Source organism: Procambarus clarkii, chromosome 63 (genome assembly GCF_040958095.1).
Source record: "Procambarus clarkii isolate CNS0578487 chromosome 63, FALCON_Pclarkii_2.0, whole genome shotgun sequence".
NCBI classification, from domain to species: domain Eukaryota; kingdom Metazoa; phylum Arthropoda; class Malacostraca; order Decapoda; family Cambaridae; genus Procambarus; species Procambarus clarkii.
This window is the reverse complement of record NC_091212.1, coordinates 18,061,308-18,079,654: the sequence shown is the minus strand read 5'-3', so window position 1 is coordinate 18,079,654 and position 18,347 is coordinate 18,061,308. Positions and strand designations below refer to the sequence as shown.

The 18,347-nt window shown below is 54.1% G+C and overlaps 2 protein-coding genes across 3 annotated transcripts in view; one reads left to right on the top strand and one right to left on the bottom strand.

The window, feature by feature from the left end:
- Window positions 1–16,069, top strand: part of LOC123769657 (uncharacterized) — a 169,610-nt gene extending 153,541 nt beyond the window's left edge. For both annotated transcript variants that reach the window (XM_069308623.1, XM_045760887.2), the window contains 4 exons: window positions 3,227–3,421; window positions 4,629–4,833; window positions 7,951–8,063; window positions 15,643–16,069. In XM_069308623.1, the coding sequence (XP_069164724.1) occupies window positions 3,227–3,421; window positions 4,629–4,833; window positions 7,951–8,063; window positions 15,643–15,726 (597 nt within the window). In that variant the 3' untranslated portion in view covers window positions 15,727–16,069. The remainder of the gene's footprint in view (window positions 1–3,226; window positions 3,422–4,628; window positions 4,834–7,950; window positions 8,064–15,642) is intronic.
- Window positions 15,807–17,583, bottom strand: LOC138354519 (spore coat protein SP65-like). Its single transcript, XM_069308879.1, has 2 exons — window positions 16,662–17,583; window positions 15,807–15,838 (listed from the first exon to the last, which is right to left on the bottom strand). The coding sequence occupies exons 1-2, from the start codon at window positions 17,581–17,583 to the stop codon at window positions 15,807–15,809; spliced, it is 954 nt and encodes a 317-aa protein (XP_069164980.1).
- Between the last annotated feature and the right edge of the window lie 764 nt (window positions 17,584–18,347).

Here is an 18,347-nt window from a genome sequence, read left to right as displayed (position 1 = left end):
TGGAGTTCTCAGGATTGGGAGACCCGTCACCTGCAGCCACCTGCCACAGGTAACGGTAACCCAACCTGATCCTGGCAACCACTGTGTCGCACTGTCTAGTGGACGTTTTGTGCTGCCCATAGATGTAGGTTTCAGATCTGAACAAATCATAGCTTTTTATACTAGTACTTTCAGATCGTTGGGAGTCAGTAAGTTCTTTCCTATCAGATCTGAATGTTTGGACCAATACAGTTTTGACAGCAGAGATGGGGATACCTAGATCTAATTCAACTTCATCCTTGTTACACGCTAATTTGGCTGCAATGTCTGTCTCATTATGATGGGTTATATTTATGTGTGAAGGTATCCATACAAAGGAGATTCGAGACCCTTTACTCTGTGCATCAATTAGGTCATTTATAATTGGTAGTATGAGGTTCTTGCTGTCGATCTTCCAAGAGAAGTTTTCGATTGCTTGAAAAGCAGACTTTGAATCACAGAATATTATTTCTCCTCCAATGTTTATTAATGTACTGGTAGCTAAGTATAATGCTGCTAGTTCTGCTTGTGTGGAGGTCAGCCAGTTGATTAACCTGACACTGACAGTCTTTGTGCAAATATTATTTCTATAAAACCTACATGCCGCTGTAGTCCGTCCAGTAGAGGATTGAACTGAGCCGTCGGTGTAGACACAGTGCTCGTGAGATCTTAAACTCTCGATGGAGGAGGCTCTTGTTTTAAGAGTGACAGCTTTGAGAAGAGCAAGATTCTCATTATCTTTCTTGGTGACAGGTGTGTATGATACTTGAATGGTGGGGTGCAGATAAAGAGGAATATCAGAGACTGGTAGATTGCACTTAAAAAGAATGTTAAGTTTAATGAGATTGTAAGCATTGTTGCTCAGCCTATTATCATAAAAGGAGTGAGTTGGTATGTCGGCACCAGTCAAAAGGGTGTTAACAGCACTAAATAATTTATCTCTGAGCAATGCAGGAGATGTAGGATCTCTCATGACTTTAAGGCAAAAAGTGGTGTTGACTTGCATTATTCTCTCTAGTATGGTTGGAAGCTTCAGTTCTTCCCTCATGTTGATGATTCTTGTGCATCTTGGAGCACCAAGAATTATCCTCATGGCCTCATTCTGTACTACTTCAAGTTTGTCCACCACAGAGGAGGGGAAATTAATTAAGTGCAGAGCATTATAATCAACGAGAGATCTAACGAACATCATATAGAATAGTCTAGCATATTTAATATTGATACCAATATTCTTACCAGTAAGTGTTCTCAATGGTTTTAGTCTTTCTTTTAACCTATCTTGAGGTTATCTTGAGATGATTTCGGGGCTTTAGTGTCCCCGCAGCCCGGTCCTCGACCAGGCCTCCACCCCCAGGAAGCAGCCCGTGACAGCTGACTAACACCCAGGTACCTATTTTACTGCTAGGTAACAGGGGCATAGGGTGAAAGAAACTCTGCCCATTGTTTCTCGCCGGCGCCCGGGATCGAACCCGGGACCACAGGATCACAAGTCCAGCGTGCTGTCCGCTCGGCCGACCGACTGACCTACGGTGTAGATCATTTACAATGTCACTGTTAATACCAACTCCAAGATATTTGTGCTACCTACGTTTCAATGTTCAGGTTGTTGACCTTGAAAGTTATAGGGACATGAGTTTTCTCTTGGGGATGGAGGATGTCTTTTTTTTTTTTTTTTTTATTAAGTTATGAGGTACATCTGCATTAGTGCAGCTACCCTAGACTATATGAAGTGGAGTACAGTGTGTCAAAAAAAGCTAACTAGGTGATGCTATAAAATCCCCATCACACAGGATGGTTAGTCATACAGAGACATGTGATAGGCGGTCTGCACTGGCAGACTCCGGATGCATTTTGAGGATATCAACAACACAAGATTGAATAAGGTAGCAGTGGTAATACAAGTCCCCATCTCGCAGGATGGTTAGTCATACAGGGCCATGTGTTTAATAGCCTGCACTGGCAAATTTTGGGTATACTGTGAGGATATCTTCAAGAATACGAGAGTGAATAAAGTAATTGCAAAGCTCCAGGTACCTCATGCCAACTGGTCTGAAAGGTCTAATAACTGGGCATTCAGTGATGTAGTGCGGGAGATCATGCCGTAGTTCCTGCTCACAGAGTTTGCAACTGGAGTGCTCAGGATTGGGAGACCCGTCACCTGCAGCCACCTGCCACAGGTAACGGTAACCCAACCTGATCCTTGCAACCACTGTGTCGCACTGTCTAGTGGACGTTTTGTGCTGTCCATAGATGTAGGTTTCAGATCTGAACAAATCATAGCTTTTTATACTAGTACTTTCAGGTCGTTGGGAGTCAGTAAGTTCTTTCCTATCAGATCTGAATGTTTGGACCAATACAGTTTTGACAGCAGAGATGGGGATACCTAGATCTAATTCAACTTCAAACTTGTTACACGCTAGTTTGGCTGCAATGTCTGTCTCATTATGATGGGTTATATTTATGTGTGAGGGTATCCATACAAAGGAGATTCGAGACCCTTTACTCTGTGCATCAATTAGGTCATTTATAATTGGGAGTATTAGGTTCTTGCTGTCGATCTTCCAAGAGAAGTTTTCGATTGCTTGAAGAGCAGACTTTGATGTTATTATCTCTTAAGTATTTTACAAAGACTCTGCCATTCCCGTTTGTTTTGGTGTCACCCAGGCTAGTGTGTCTAGCATTAAGATCACCCATTACAATGGTTTGAGAGCTGCTGGTAATTTTTGGGAGAGAAGCTTCCACCATTTGATCACACCTTACATATACATTAACTAAGTTAAGAAACCCGGTCGCTGTAGCAATCTGAAACTGCTGATAATATGAGTTGTCACTTTTGTGGTTTTTAACATGTTTACACACTAGGTTACTTTTAACATACATCAAGATACCGACATCATGGGAACCAACATTTGAGAAAGCTACATAACCTGGGAGTTTGGGTGGCGCATGTCATTATTAAAATGTGCGCGAAAGTCTAGGTTACATTCGCACCATATTTCACTAACTCTGCTGTTGCGGTCATTTAGTTTTGTCAGGGTAAAAATAACTTTTTTTGTTTGTGGAGAGACACGTGTATAGTGAGAGGTATAGGAGGTAATGACATATAATTAGAATCTGATTATACAAAAACAGAACACATTTAATTAGGAATATGAGGCAAGACGTATGAACTAATATCGGACGTAACTTGGGCATCTTATTTCCTCAGGCTGGCCGACTGGGCCCCGGGTCGGCACCTTCCACGGACGCCCTAAGGACCTTCCAGCTCAAGGACGGACCCGACTCCCCCCAGGGACCTCTTCTGCATCTTCGGCGTCCCTCCAACGACCTGGACACGCCGCCTGGCACCCACTGGCACTCCCTGCCCGAAGACGAACAGTTATTTGACCCTGTGGCTGTTGAGGTGCGGCCGTTATCCTACTGTCATATCATTGTCATGTCACTGTGGTGTGCCACCTGTCACTGTGGCGAGCCACCTGTCACTGTGGCGTGCCACCTGTCACTGTGGCGTGCCACCTGCCACTGTGGCGTGCCACCTGTCACTGTGGCGTGCCACCTGTCACTGTGGCGTGCCACCTATCACTGTGGCGTGCAACCTGTCACTGTGGCGTGCCACCTGTCACTGTGGTGTGCCACCTGTCACTGTGGCGTGCCACCTGTCACTGTGGCGTGCCACCTGCCACTGTGGCGTGCCACCTGTCACTGTGGCGTGCCACCTGTCACTGTGGTGTGCCACCTGTCACTGTGGCGTGCCACCTGTCACTGTGGCGTGCCACCTGTCACTGTGGCGTGCCACCTGTCACTGTGGCGTGCCACCTGTCACTGTGGCGTGCCACCTGTCACTATCTCATAAGTCATCCATCTCATAAGTCATATATGTTACACAAGTCTGTTGAGCACATGTCTAGAAGTGTTTAATGAACCACATGAACATCTGTTGTAGCGTCCAGGCGTCCGGCGGGCACCGTGCAGGCGCCCGGCGGGCACCGTGCAGGCTTCCGGCGGGCACCGTGCAGGCGTCCGGTGGGCACCGTGCAGGCGTCCGGCGGGCACCGTGCAGGCGTCCGGCGGGCACCGTGCAGGCGTCCGGCGAGCACCGTCCAGGCGTCCGGCGGGCACCGTCCAGGCGTCCGGTGGGCACCGTCCAGGCGTCCGGTGGGCACCGTGCAGGCGTCCGGCGAGCACCGTCCAGGCGTCCGGCGGGCACCGTCCAGGCGTCCGGTGGGCACCGTGCAGGCGTCCGGCGAGCACCGTCCAGGCGTCCGGCGGGCACCGTGCAGGCGTCCGGCGGGCACCGTGCAGGCGTCCGGCGAGCACCGTCCAGGCGTCCGGCGGGCACCGTCCAGGCGTCCGGTGGGCACCGTCCAGGCGTCCGGTGGGCACCGTGCAGGCGTCCGGCGAGCACCGTCCAGGCGTCCGGCGGGCACCGTCCAGGCGTCCGGTGGGCACCGTGCAGGCGTCCGGCGGGCACCGTGCAGGCGTCCGGTGGGCACCGTCCAGGCGTCCGGCGGAAAGCGGCAGTTTTGCAGACACGGCTAATTGTTACCTTTTCCTGAATGTTGTTCAATATTTAGAGTACTGAATGTAATTTTACTCTCGTGTTTCCTCAGGTTCCGGCCGTCTTCCCCAGAGGCCTGCCCGCCTCCTCTCTCCCTCGAGCGCTGCTCCTGGTGGCCGACGCCTCCAGGAACGAGGTGGCAAGAACAGAGGTGGACCTCGGACCTCGCATGGCCCTCCTTGACGTCCTGACGGAGGCCAAGTCTGTGTACGCGCTCAACAACGGTCCCTACAGGCACAATCCCTTCGCTGTCAAACGTATGTTTTCGTATTAGACACATGTTGTTTGATTTTTATGGCTACAATTCTTGCCGTTATTACTATATTTAAAAATTAAAAAAATTAATATTTGGATATATTTAATATATTGCTTTAAATTACTTAATAGTAATAATAAAAATATTTACTTAAAAATATTCAGAGGAACTCAAAACAGTGGTTGAATACGTTGCATCAAATACAGACATAATAAGACCACACGTAGACATAGCGTTATTGCTGTGTACCATCTGGGAGCTGGTTATAGCCTCCTGGCTCGCCTGGTGAAGAGAGGTGGCACTAACCCTCACACCTTCCTCCTCATGGTGGTCATTGATGCAAGGAATAAGAGGAGCGGAAGACTGCAGAAGGCTAACCCTGACCACTGGAAGGTGGCAGGTCTCTAGCGAGCTCAAATATGAGGAAGTGAAGTCTAAATCCACAAGCAGTTTGAAGATTAGATAAGTTAAACAGCAAGAGGGAGAGTGTGTGAATATTGAAATTGGCGACCAGTGCCAGAAACGAAGGGCTCAGAAGCTGTAACACGTTTTGCAAGCACATATAGGAGAGTCCATTCAGTCGAGTACTTACAGACACGCACACGTATACGCACACATGCACAAACAAGCGTACACACACACGCCTACAAAATTCTCAGAGGAATTGACAGGGTAGATAAGGATAAACTGTTTACCTCGGGTGGTACGCGAACAAGGGGACACAGGTGGAGACTGAGTACCCAAATGAGCCACAGGGACGTTGGAAAGAACTTTTTCAGTGTCAGAGTAGTTAACAGGTGGAATGCATTGGGCAGTGATGTGGTGGAGGCTGACTCCATACACAGTTTCAAATGTAGATATGATAGAGCATAGTAGGCTCAGGAACCTGTTCATCAGTTGATTGACGGTTGATAGGCGGGACCAAAGAGCCAGAGCTCAACCCCCGCAAGCACAAATAGGTGAGTACCCACAGGCACCGACCCCCAACCAAAGAGTCGACTCCCACCTGGACAACATTTGTTCACATCTTCCTCTTAAGACACTGTAAGTAGTCTTCACGTCCACGGAACATTTTTAATCAAGGGATGTTATTCTGGGCGTGAAGGACTCTGTCGAGAAGCAAATGCCGAAGCCATTTCCAAAGTGGCGACGACGCTCCAACCCGACGAGGTAATTTGCTCTGGATAAAAGGCTACGTAATGGCGCCAAGCGGAAGGCGACACACCTTTACAAATTGAAAAATGGCATTTAATAATCATTTTCCTGTTCGAAAAACACAATAGAACGCGTTTCGTTTTTAATCATTATTCCCCTTGATAGAAAAAAAGCATATTGTCCTGAATTTAATATTTCCATATTTGAAAGAGAGATTCCGTAAAGCCTGATCCTTCATGTTAAATGTTAAAGTGTCCGCCTCAGTGTGCTGCCTTCCTCTAACTCTCCCTTCACTGACAAAATAATTAATTTCGTACACTTTTGTTATAAGGATGTAGAGTTATCTGGAAAATATTCTCAATTAGAGTCCTCAAAACTTTAAGGTGCAAATGACATTGATTCCCGTCTATTGACTTCAATATTTCCCCGATGTGACCTTTTCTAACTTTCAGAGCGACGTCCCAACAACAGACTAACATAAAATTCATCTTAATAAGTCTTAAAAAGATATCTTGCCAATAACAGACTTCGATAACAGCATGGCAATAATCACTGAAGAAACACTTTCACCGTCGTTCTCATCAACGCTTCACGAAAAACACAAACACAGTTTTTGTTGTAAGAAGATCACATGACAACCGTAACAAGGCGGAAATTGTCGCCGACGGATTTAGCACTGTCGACCTTACCGCTTGATGCACTTAGCAGTGTCTTGTGGTGGGTTGGCGGGTCGGGTGATCAGCCGGTGACCCTGGGGACCAGTAATGGCGGCCGTTGATAGTTGCTGCCAACATTATTGTCTCTGATTGTTGACACCCCATTACTCAACCCGCTCCCCCCCCCACTCCCTCAACCCTCCCCCATGCCACCACCTCACTCGCCTCCATCCCAATCTCTCCTCTACATTCTTCTTCGCCAAACATCGCCTTCCTTAACCATACTATTAATTCACTGTCCCATAACCCTCTGTCTGCCTCCGTCTCTAACACACACACACACACACACACACACACACACACACACACACACACACACACACACACACACACACACACACACACACAAATGGAATGCATTAGGGGGTGATGTGGTGGAGGCTGACTCCATACACAGTTTCAAGTGTAGATATGACAGAGCCCGATAGGCTCAGGAATCTGTACACCTGTTGATTGACGGTTGAGAGGCGGGACCAAAGAGCCAGAGCTCAACCCCCGCAAACACAACTAGGTGAGTACAACTAGGTGAGTACACACTCTCTCTCTCTCTCTCTCTCTCTCTCTCTCTCTCTCTCTCTCTCTCTCTCTCTCTCTCTCTCTCTCTCTCTCTCTCTCTCTCTCTCTCTCTCTCTCACCCTCCCTCCCTCCCTCTCCTCGTTCCCTAACTCTCCGGAAGCTGCCACGTCTCATTTCCGGTTCCTTCATTTGCATGCTCCCGTGGCAGACTTGTTCAGCGTCTGTTACAAGTTTACAAGAATTCTTGACACTTTTCTTATTGTTGTTAAAGCTGACTCAATCTTTTGGGCCTCCGTCTACACCGTCGAGAAGGTGTCCATGGTCGCGAACAGTTGCATTGGCGTGTAAGTCAAAAGATCGTACACTATAAAATAAGTTTACAGTGAGAAGGACCCAGGCATTCATGTACGCACGCAAAAAGCGCGCACACACACATACAAGGTGCTGCTAACGGCGAGCGTCCACCGACCCGTTAATGGTCACTATAAATATATATATTACCCAGTCGTTAGTAAGGAGAACAACGCAGGTCGTTGCCAGTGGTGCGTGGGTGACGCTGTAGGGTGTTGGGTAAGACGCTGGGTACAGCACCTCGCGGACAAGACTTGCGGAATACATCTGGTAGACATGACATGTTCGTGGGGAGGAGCTGTTTGTATGTAATAATATATATCTCATTGGCTCCCTCGACCCAGCCTGGCCTAACCAACTCATCTTGGTTACCTCCTCAGCACGTCGACTGGAGACGGAGATGTGTCTAGGCCTTCATAGTGTAGGACACATCAGAGCATCAGCCTCCCGCCCCATCGTCCTCTCCGTGACCAGGACACGCCCACTAGAGCAGGTAAGGCTGCCGCAGAGGCTCTACACTTACCACTAGAGTAGAAGTAGTCACCGAGAGAGGGACTCGACGCTAGAGAAAGGTAACCTAAAATCCTGTAGCCTGTAATGTAATTTTTAATTTCGTTTGTATGTAACTTTTAAAACTGTAAAATAGTTATGGTGAGCGTTGAGCCGGAGGATGGGACGTTACCGTGGCCCAGAGCTCCACACGGTGGCGCGGCCGGCGACCTCCCCGCCTCCACCATGAACCATGCTTCTGAACGGCACCCGTCATGCCCAGTGTTCATGGCGGGTCCTCACACCCCACTCAAGCGCTGATGGATGGGGTGTTAATGGAGCCCTTGTGGGCGCTGTCTCACAGCTCCACACGGTGCTCTGTCTGCGAGATGAAATGAGGGATTTACCAGTGTCTGGTATGTTTGTCTTGTGTGTGGGAGGGATGAGTGTGTGTGTGTGTGGGAGGGATGAGTGTGTGTGTGGGAGGAATGAGTTTGTGTGTGTGTGTGGGAGGGATGAGTGTGTGTGTGTGTGTGTGTGGGAGGGATGAGTGTGTGTGTGTGGGAGGGATGAGTGTGTGTGTGGGAGGAATGAGTTTGTGTGTGTGTGTGGGAGGGATGAGTGTGTGTGTGTGTGTGTGGGAGGGATGAGTGTGTGTGTGGGAGGAATGAGTTTGTGTGTGTGTGTGGGAAGGATGGGTGTGTGTGTGTGTGTGGGAGGGATGAGATAGTGTGTGTGTGTGGGAAGGATGAGTGTGTGTGTGTGTGTGGGAGGGATGAGTGTGTGTGTGTGTGTGTGTGTGTGTATGTGTGTGTGTGTGTGGGAGGGATGAGTGTGTGTGTGTATGTGTGTGTGGGAGGGATGAGTGTGTGTGTGTGTGGGAGGGATGAGTGTGTGTGTGTGGGAGGGATTAGAGAGTGGGGAGTTATATTCACCTAGTTGTGCTTGCTGGGGTTGAGCTCTGCTCTTTCGGCCCGCCTCTCAACTGTCAATCAGCGATCATTTTTTTATCAGACACAGTTGAGGGAGGTGCAGGGGAAGGAAGGGTGTAGACAGTGTCAGAGACAGGGGGAAGGAGGGGTGTAGACAGTGTCAGAGACAGGGGGCAAGGAGGGGTGTAGACAGAGACAGAGACAGGGGGAAGGAGGGGTGTAGACAGTGTCAGAGACAGGGGGGAAGGAGGGGTGTAGACAGAGACAGAGACAGGGGGAAGGAGGGGTGTAGACAGTGTCAGAGACAGGGGGGAAGGAGGGGTGTAGACAGAGACAGAGACAGGGGGAAGGAGGGGTGTAGACAGTGTCAGAGACAGGGGGGAAGGAGGGGTGTAGACAGAGACACAGACAGGGGGAAGGAGGGGTGTAGACAGTGTCAGAGACAGGGGGGAAGGAGGGGTGTAGACAGAGACACAGACAGGGGGAAGGAGGGGTGTAGACAGTGTCAGAGACAGGGGGGAAGAAGGGGTGTAGACAGAGACACAGACAGGGGGAAGGAGGGGTGTAGACAGTGTCAGAGACAGGGCGGAAGGAGGGGTGTAGACAGAGACAGAGACAGGGGGAAGGAGGGGTGTAGACAGTGTCAGAGACAGGGGGGAAGGAGGGGTGTAGACAGAGACAGAGACAGGGGGAAGGAGGGGTGTAGACAGTGTCAGAGACAGGGGGGAAGGAGGGGTGTAGACAGAGACAGAGACAGGGGGAAGGAGGGGTGTAGACAGAGACAGGGGGGAAGGAGGGGTGTAGACAGAGACAGGGGGAAGGAGGGGTGTAGACAGTGTCAGAGACAGGGGGGAAGGAGGGGTGTAGACAGAGACAGGGGGGAAGGAGGGGTGTAGACAGAGACAGGGGGAAGGAGGGGTGTAGACAGTGTCAGAGACAGGGGGGAAGGAGGGGTGTAGACAGAGACAGGGGGAAGGAGGGGTGTAGACAGTGTCAGAGACAGGGGGAAGGAGGGGTGTAGACAGAGACAGGGGGAAGGAGGGGTGTAGACAGAGACAGGGGGAAGAAGTGGTGTAGACAGAGACCGGGGAAAGGAGGGGTGTAGACAGAGACAGGGGGAAGGAGGGGTGTAGACAGTGTCAGAGACAGGAGGAAGGAGGGGTGTAGACAGTGTCAGAGACAGGGGGAAGGAGGGGTGTAGACAGTGTCAGAGACAGGGGAAAGGAGGGGTGTAGACAGAGACAGGGGGAAGGAGGGGTGTAGACAGAGACAGAGACAGAGACAGGGGGAAGGAGGGGTGTAGACAGAGACAGAGACAGAGACAGGGGGAAGGAGGGGTGTAGACAGAGACAGAGACAGAGACAGGGGGAAGGAGGGGTGTAGACAGAGACAGAGGCAGGGGGGAAGGAGGGGTGTAGACAGAGACAGAGACAGGGGGAAGGAAGGGTGTAGACAGTGTCAGAGACAGGGGGAAGGAGTGGTGTAGACAGAGACAGAGGCAGGGGGGAAGGAGGGGTGTAGACAGAGCCAGAGACAGGGGGAAGGAAGGGTGTAGACAGTGTCAGAGACAGGGGGAAGGAGTGGTGTAGACAGAGACAGGGGGAAGGAGGGGTGTAGACAGAGACAGGGGGAAGGAGGGGTGTAGACAGAGACAGAGACAGGGGGAAGGAAGGGTGTAGACAGTGTCAGAGACAGGGGGACGGAGTGGTGTAGACAGAGACAGGGGGAAGGAGGGGTGTAGACAGAGACAGGGGGAAGGAGGGGTGTAGACAGAGACAGGGGGAAGGAGTGGTGTAGACAGAGACAGGGGGAAGAAGGGGTGTAGACAGAGACAGGGGGAAGAAGTGGTGTAGACAGAGACAGGGGGAAGAAGTGGTGTAGACAGAGACAGGGGGAAGGAGGCGTGTAGACAGAGACAGGGGGAAGGAGGGGTGTAGACAGAGACAGGGGGAAGGAGGGGTGTAGACAGAGACAGGGGGAAGAAGTGGTGTAGACAGAGACAGGGGGACGGAGGGGTGTAGACAGAGACAGAGACAGAGACAGGGGGGAAGGAGGGGTGTAGACAGAGACAGAGACAGAGGGGAAGGAGGGGTGTAGACAGAGACAGAGACAGGGGGAAGGAAGGGTGTAGACAGTGTCAGAGACAGGGGGAAGGAGTGGTGTAGACAGAGACAGGGGGAAGGAGGGGTGTAGACAGAGACAGGGGGAAGGAGGGGTGTAGACAGAGACAGGGGGAAGGAGGGGTGTAGACAGAGACAGGGGGAAGGAGGGGTGTAGACAGAGACAGAGACAGAGGGAAGGAGGGGTGTAGACAGATACAGAGACAGGGGGAAGGAGGGGTGTAGACAGATACAGAGACAGGGGGAAGGAGGGGTGTAGACAGAGACAGAGACAGAGGGAAGGAGGGGTGTAGACAGAGACAGGGGGAAGAAGTGGTGTAGACAGAGACAGAATAGTTAACAAAACTGGTAAACAGTTAAGAGGAGAGGAAAATAAAAAAACTACGTATTAACAAGATTTTTAATAGTTTAGTGGTGGTGGTGTAAAGTTATTACGAGCCAAGATACGGGCAGAGAGGTGTAGGTTATCTTACCAGCCAGATAACGAATTAACCAAGTTTATCATTCAACCTGGATAGCAGGTTGTGAGAGGTGGTCAGACTACCTCACTAGTACGATAGCAGACTGTAGAAGCAGAGTGACAGGCAGGCTATCGCCTTATGAAGCGGAGTGACAGGCAGGCTATCGCCTTATGAAGCAGACTGAAGTACAGATATTGCAGGACCTCTCACTGACCTGCTGCAACGATACCCACGCTCCCCCACCCATGCTCAACTCCCAACACCTGCCCACACCCACGCTCTGACCTCCCCACACATACGCTCCCACCACCCCACTCCCACGCTCCCACCACCCCACACCCACGCTCCCACCACCCCACACCTACGCTCCCACACCCACACCCACGCTCCCACCACCCCACACCCACGCTCCCACACCCACACCCACGCTCCTACCACCCCACACCCACCCTCCCACACCCACACCCACGCTCCCACCACCCCACACCCACGCTCCCACCACCCCACACCCACGCTCCCACCACCCCACACCTACGCTCCCACACCCACACCCACGCTCCCACCACCCCACACCCACGCTCCCACACCCACACCCACGCTCCCACCACCCCACACCCACCCTCCCACACCCACACCCACGCTCCCACCACCCCACACCCACGCTCCCACCACCCCACACCCACGCTCCCACCACCCCACACCTACGCTCCCACACCCACACCCACGCTCCCACCACCCCACACCCACGCTCCCACACCCACACCCACGCTCCCACCACCCCACACCCACGCTCCCACACCCACACCCACGCTCCCACCACCCCACACCCACGCTCCCACACCCACACCCACGCTCCCACCTCCCCACTCCCACGCTCCCACCACCCCACACCCACGCTCCCACCACCCCACACCCACGCTCCCACCACCCCACACCCACGCTCCCACACCCACGCTCCCACCACCCCACTCCCACGCTCCCACCACCCCACACCCACGCTCCCACCACCCCACACCCACGCTCCCACACCCACGCTCCCACCACCCCACACCCACGCTCCCACACCCACGCTCCCACCACCCCACACCCACGCTCCCACACCCACGCTCCCACCACCCCACACCCACGCTCCCACACCCACGCTCCCACCACCCCACACCCACGCTCCCACCTCCCCACTCCCACGCTCCCACACCCACACCCACGCTCCCAACACCCCACACCCACGCTCCCACCACCCCACACCCACGCTCCCACACCCACACCCACGCTCCCACCACCCCACACCCACGCTCCCACACCCACGCTCCCACCACCCCACACCCACGCTCCCACACCCACGCTCCCACCACCCCACACCCACGCTCCCACCTCCCCACTCCCACGCTCCCACACCCACACCCACGCTCCCACCACCCCACACCCACGCTCCAACCACCTCACACCCACGCTCCCACACCCACACCCACGCTCCCACACCCACACCCACGCTCCCACCACCCCACACCCACGCTCCCACCACCCCACACCTACGCTCCCACCACCCCACACCCACGCTCCCACCACCCCACACCCACGCTCCCACCACCCCACACCCACGCTCCCACACCCACACACCCACGCTCCCACACCCACACCCACGCTCCCACCACCCTACACCCACGCTCCCACACCCACGTTCCCACCACCCCACACCCACGCTCCCACACCCACGCTCCCACCACCCCACTCCCACGCTCCCACCACCCCACACCCACGCTCCCACCTCCCCACTCCCACGCTCCCACCACCCCACACCCACGCTCCCACACCCACACCCACGCTCCCACCACCCCACACCCACGCTCCCACACCCACACCCACGCTCCCACACCCACACCTACGCTCCCACACCCACACCCACGCTCCCACCACCCCACACCCACGCTCCCACACCCACGCTTCCACACCCACACCCACGCTCCCACACCCACACCCACGCTCCCACCACCCCACACCCACGCTCCCACACCCACGCTTCCACACCCACACCCACGCTCCCACACCCACACCCACGCTCCCACCACCCCACACCCACGCTCCCACACCCACACCCACACCCACGCTCCCACACCCACGCTCCCACACCCACACCCACGCTCCCACACCCACGCTCCCACCACCCCACACCCACACCCACGCTCCCACACCCACGCTCCCACACCCACACCCACGCTCCCACCACCCCACACCCACGCTCCCACACCCACGCTTCCACACCCACACCCACGCTCCCACACCCACACCCACGCTCCCATACTCACACTCTCCCATTAATACAATATACCCCCCCCCCATTTCCCCCGACTTCCGGTTGATACACAATAGCAGAGTTGTCCAGGTCGATTTGTGCGGGTTTGTTCTCCTGAGTGGTTGTGTGCGTGTGTACGCGCTCACGCCCGTGCTCGCTTCCATAGTTCTAATTTTTTTAAATACATTAAAATCTAAATCTTGTTCCACTCCCCCCCCCCCTTCCCATGTGTGGTCCCTCTCCCCATGTGTGGTCCCTCTCCCCATGTGTGATCCCTATCCCCATGTGTGGTCCCTATCCCCATGTGTGATCCCTCTCCCCATGTGTGGTCCCTCGTCCTGGTCCCTCTCCCCATGTGTGGTCCCTCGTCCTGGTCCCTCTCCCCATGTGTGGTCCCTCTCCCCATGTGTGATCCCTCTCCCCATGTGTGGTCCCTCGTCCTGGTCCCTCTCCCCATGTGTGGTTCCTCTCCCCATGTGTGGTCCCTCTTCCCATGTGTGGTCCCTCTCCCCATGTGTGGTCCCTCTCCCCATATGTGATCCCTCTCCCCATGTGTGGTCCCTCGTCCTGGTCCCTCTCCCCATATGTGGTCCCTCTCCCCATGTGTGGTCCCTCTCCCCATGTGTGGTCCCTCTCCCCATGTGTGGTCCCTCTCCCCATGTGTGGTCCCTCTCCCTATGTGTGGTCCCTCTCCCCATGTGTGGTCCCTCTCCCCATGTGTGGTCCCTCTCCCCATGTGTGGTTCCTCTCCCCATGTGTGGTCCCTCTCCCCATGTGTGGTTCCTCTCCCCATGTGAGGTCCCTCTCCCCATGTGTGGTCCCTCTCCCCATGTGTGGTCCCTCTCCCCATGTGTGGTCCCTCTCCCCATGTGTGGTCCCTCTCCCCATGTGTGGTCCCTCTCCCCATGTGTGGTCCCTCTCCCCATGTGTGGTCCCTCTCCCCATGTGTGGTCCCTCTCCCCATGTGTGGTCCCTCTCCCCATGTGTGGTTCCTCTCCCCATGTGTGGTTCCTCTCCCCATGTGTGGTCCCTCTCCCCATGTGTGGTCCCTCTCCCCATGTGTGGTTCCTCTCCCCATGTGAGGTCCCTCTCCCCATGTGTGGTCCCTCTCCCCATGTGTGGTCCCTCTCCCCATGTGTGGTTCCTCACCCCATGTGTGGTCCCTCACCCCATGTGTGGTCCCTCTCCCCATGTGTGGTCCGTCTCCCTATGTGAAGTCCCTCGTCCTGGTCCCTCTCCCCATGTGGGTTCCCTCTCCCAATGTGTATGTACTCACCTAGTTGTGTTTGCGGGGGTTGAGCTTTGGCTCTTTGGTCCCGCCTCTCAACTGTCAATCAACTGGTGTACAGGTTCCTGAGCCTACTGGGCTCTATCATATCTACATTTGTAACTGTGTATGGAGTCAGCCTCCACCACATCACTGCCTAATGCATTCCATCTGAATTGCTCTGACACTGAAAACGTTCTTTAGAACGTCCCTGTGGCTCATTTAGGTAAGCATTATATGATGCTTACATTATATATGATTCGTCATTTGATTCATCATTATCGTTCAGACAAACACGACTGTAGTTTGATTTAAAATAAGAAACATTAAATGCAGATTTATCCTAATTACAAATTAAGACAACTCTGCATTTAATTATAAAAATGTATGTTAGGAAATAATATTACAGTAATTCAGAGAGCGAAATAAATGTGTGCTTAGAAGTGCACAAAGTCGTTTGTCTTGTATATTACCAAAATTGGACATATAAGATAACTTGTCACCTTCCCACAGCTGGTGTGGGAGTCCGTCTGCCTGCCGCGCGCCTCGGAGCTCCTGGTGCGCCCCGGAGACGTCATCGTACTGGCACCGCGTTGACTCCACCCCGCTGCCTGACGCAAGACATCCACGCCGTGAGGGGTACCATCTGTAGAGGGGGGGGAGGGGGAAGGGAATTATTAGGGGAAAGCGAGGAGGGGGCAATTGACACCTGTAAGACACAACAGAAGGGTTGATCTGTTTCAGAACTTTGGTTGGGAAGTATTCGAGTGGATGAAATGTTTATCCTCTTGTATCATAATGTGGGAGTGATTTAGCTGCCTTGTTCGACGGAGGGTTGGTGGGGTTGATGGGGTTAGTCTGTAATTTGACACACTACTTACTTACAAAAAGTTAAAAGTTCTGTAAATTGTATGCCAAATTATATCATGCTTAACAGCGATGCTTTGTTTCATTGTTGCCTGTTATCGCTACACAACTGGAGACATTGTGGACAATACGTGCAAAACCTGACCTACCAGCACTACCACGGTGTTGCCGGCCCCCACACCTGCCACTACGGTGTTGCCGGCCCCCACACCTGCCACCACGGTGTTGCCGGCCCCCACACCTGCCACTACGGTGTTGCCGGCCCCCACACCTGCCGCCACGGTGTTGCCGGCCCCCACACCTGCCCCCACGGTGTTGCCGGCCACCACACCTGCCCCCACGGTGTTTCTGGCCCCCTACACCTGCCACCACGGTGTTGCCGGCCACCACACCTGCCCCCACGGTGTTTCTGGCCCCCTACACCTGCCACCACGGTGTTGCCGGCCACCACACCTGCCCCCACGGTGTTGCCGGCCCCCACACCTGCCACCACGGTGTTGCCGGCCCCTACACCTGCCCCCACGGTGTTGCCGGCCACCACACCTGCCCCCACGGTGTTGCCGGCCACCACACCTGCCCCCACGGTGTTTCTGGCCCCCTACACCTGCCCCCACGGTGTTGCCGGCCCCCTACACCTGCCACCACGGTGTTGCCGGCCCCCACACCTGCCCCCACGGTGTTGCCGGCCACCACACCTGCCACTACGGTGTTGCCGGCCCCCACACCTGCCACTACGGTGTTGCCGGCCCCCACACCTGCCCCCACGGTGTTGCCGGCCACCACACCTGCCCCCACGGTGTTTCTGGCCCCCACACCTGCCACCACGGTGTTGCCGGCCACCACATCTGCCCCCACGGTGTTTCTGGCCCCCACACCTGCCACCACGGTGTTGTCGGCCACCACACCTGCCACCACGGTGTTGCCGGCCCCCACACCTGCCACTACGGTGTTGTCGGCCACCACACCTGCCCCCACGGTGTTGCCGGCCACCACACCTGCCACCACGGTGTTGCCGGCCCCCACACCTGCCACTACGGTGTTGTCGGCCACCACACCTGCCCCCACGGTGTTGTCGGCCACTACACCTGCCACTACGGTGTTGTCGGCAACCACACCTGCCCCCACGGTGTTGCCGGCCACCACACCTGCCCCCACGGTGTTGTCGGCCACTACGGTGTTGTCGGCCACTACGGTGTTGTCGGCCACTACGGTGTTGTCGGCCACTACGGTGTTGTCGGCCACTACGGTGTTGTCGGCCACTACGGTGTTGTCGGCCACCACACCTGCCACTACGGTGTTGTCGGCCACCACACCTGCCCCCACGGTGTTGTCGGCCACTACACCTGCCCCCACGGTGTTGTCGGCCACTACGGTGTTGTCGGCCACTACGGTGTTGTCGGCCACCACACCTGCCACTACGGTGTTGTCGGCCACCACACCTGCCCCCACGGTGTTGTCGGCCACTACACCTGCCACTACGGTGTTGTCGGCCACCACACCTGCCACTACGGTGTTGTCGGCCACTACGGTGTTGTCGGCCCCCACACCTGCCACCACGGTGTTGCCTGCCCCCACACCTGTCCTCATTTTGGACAGAGCCTTGAGGCACTCCACTTACAACATTATCCCACTCTGACTTAACCCCATTTATACTAACCCTCTGTTTCCTTTGGTATAGCCATGCCCTAATCTAACTTAATATAGCACCCCCAATACCATGAGCCTCTATCTTTTTAATCAGTCTTTCATATAGCACTGTATCAAGTAAGTAATTATCAAAACAAGGCACCAAACTGGGAAGGCTATGTAGCACCATCAAATGTGCGGAATAATCAGAGGGCGCTAAATATCACTAAGGATGCCAATACGAGAACAGAAACGCATAAAGTGAATGATATCAAAAGTATCCGATTCACCAAGAATTTTACCGAGGGACATGTGACCGTGAGGGACAGTTGTAAAGCAAGACACACACTCGTCCTGGAAGTCAGGACATTCAACAAGGATATGCCTGACGGTAAGAGGGACAATGCAATTTGGACAATATGGAGAAGGGCGGTGCTCCATTAAGTGACCGTGAGTTAAGTGAGTATTGCCAATACACAGCCTTGCCAGAGCCGTTTCCCACCGCCGGTTACGGTGGTAGGAGGAAGGCGATGGGGACACACTGCACTTCAGAGTACACAGTTTGTTTCCAACTACAGAAGACCAACAACCCTGCCATCGGGCAAGGAGGGAGGAATGAATAACCGGGTTAAAGTCGGAATAAGGAATACCTTTACGAGAAACAGGACAAGAGCGGATAGCCTCTCTAGCGACAGCATCCACACGCTCATTTAAAGAAACACCTA

Coding starts and splice junctions, on each gene's coding strand:
- LOC138354519 (XM_069308879.1), bottom strand. CDS start 17,583: ATGAGGACAGGTGTGGGGGCAGGCAACACCGTGGTGGCAGGTGTGGGG. Junction 15,839..16,661: donor CGGCAACACCGTGGGGGCAG/GTGTGGGGGCCG, acceptor TGTGTCTTACAG/GTGTCAATTGCCCCCTCCTC.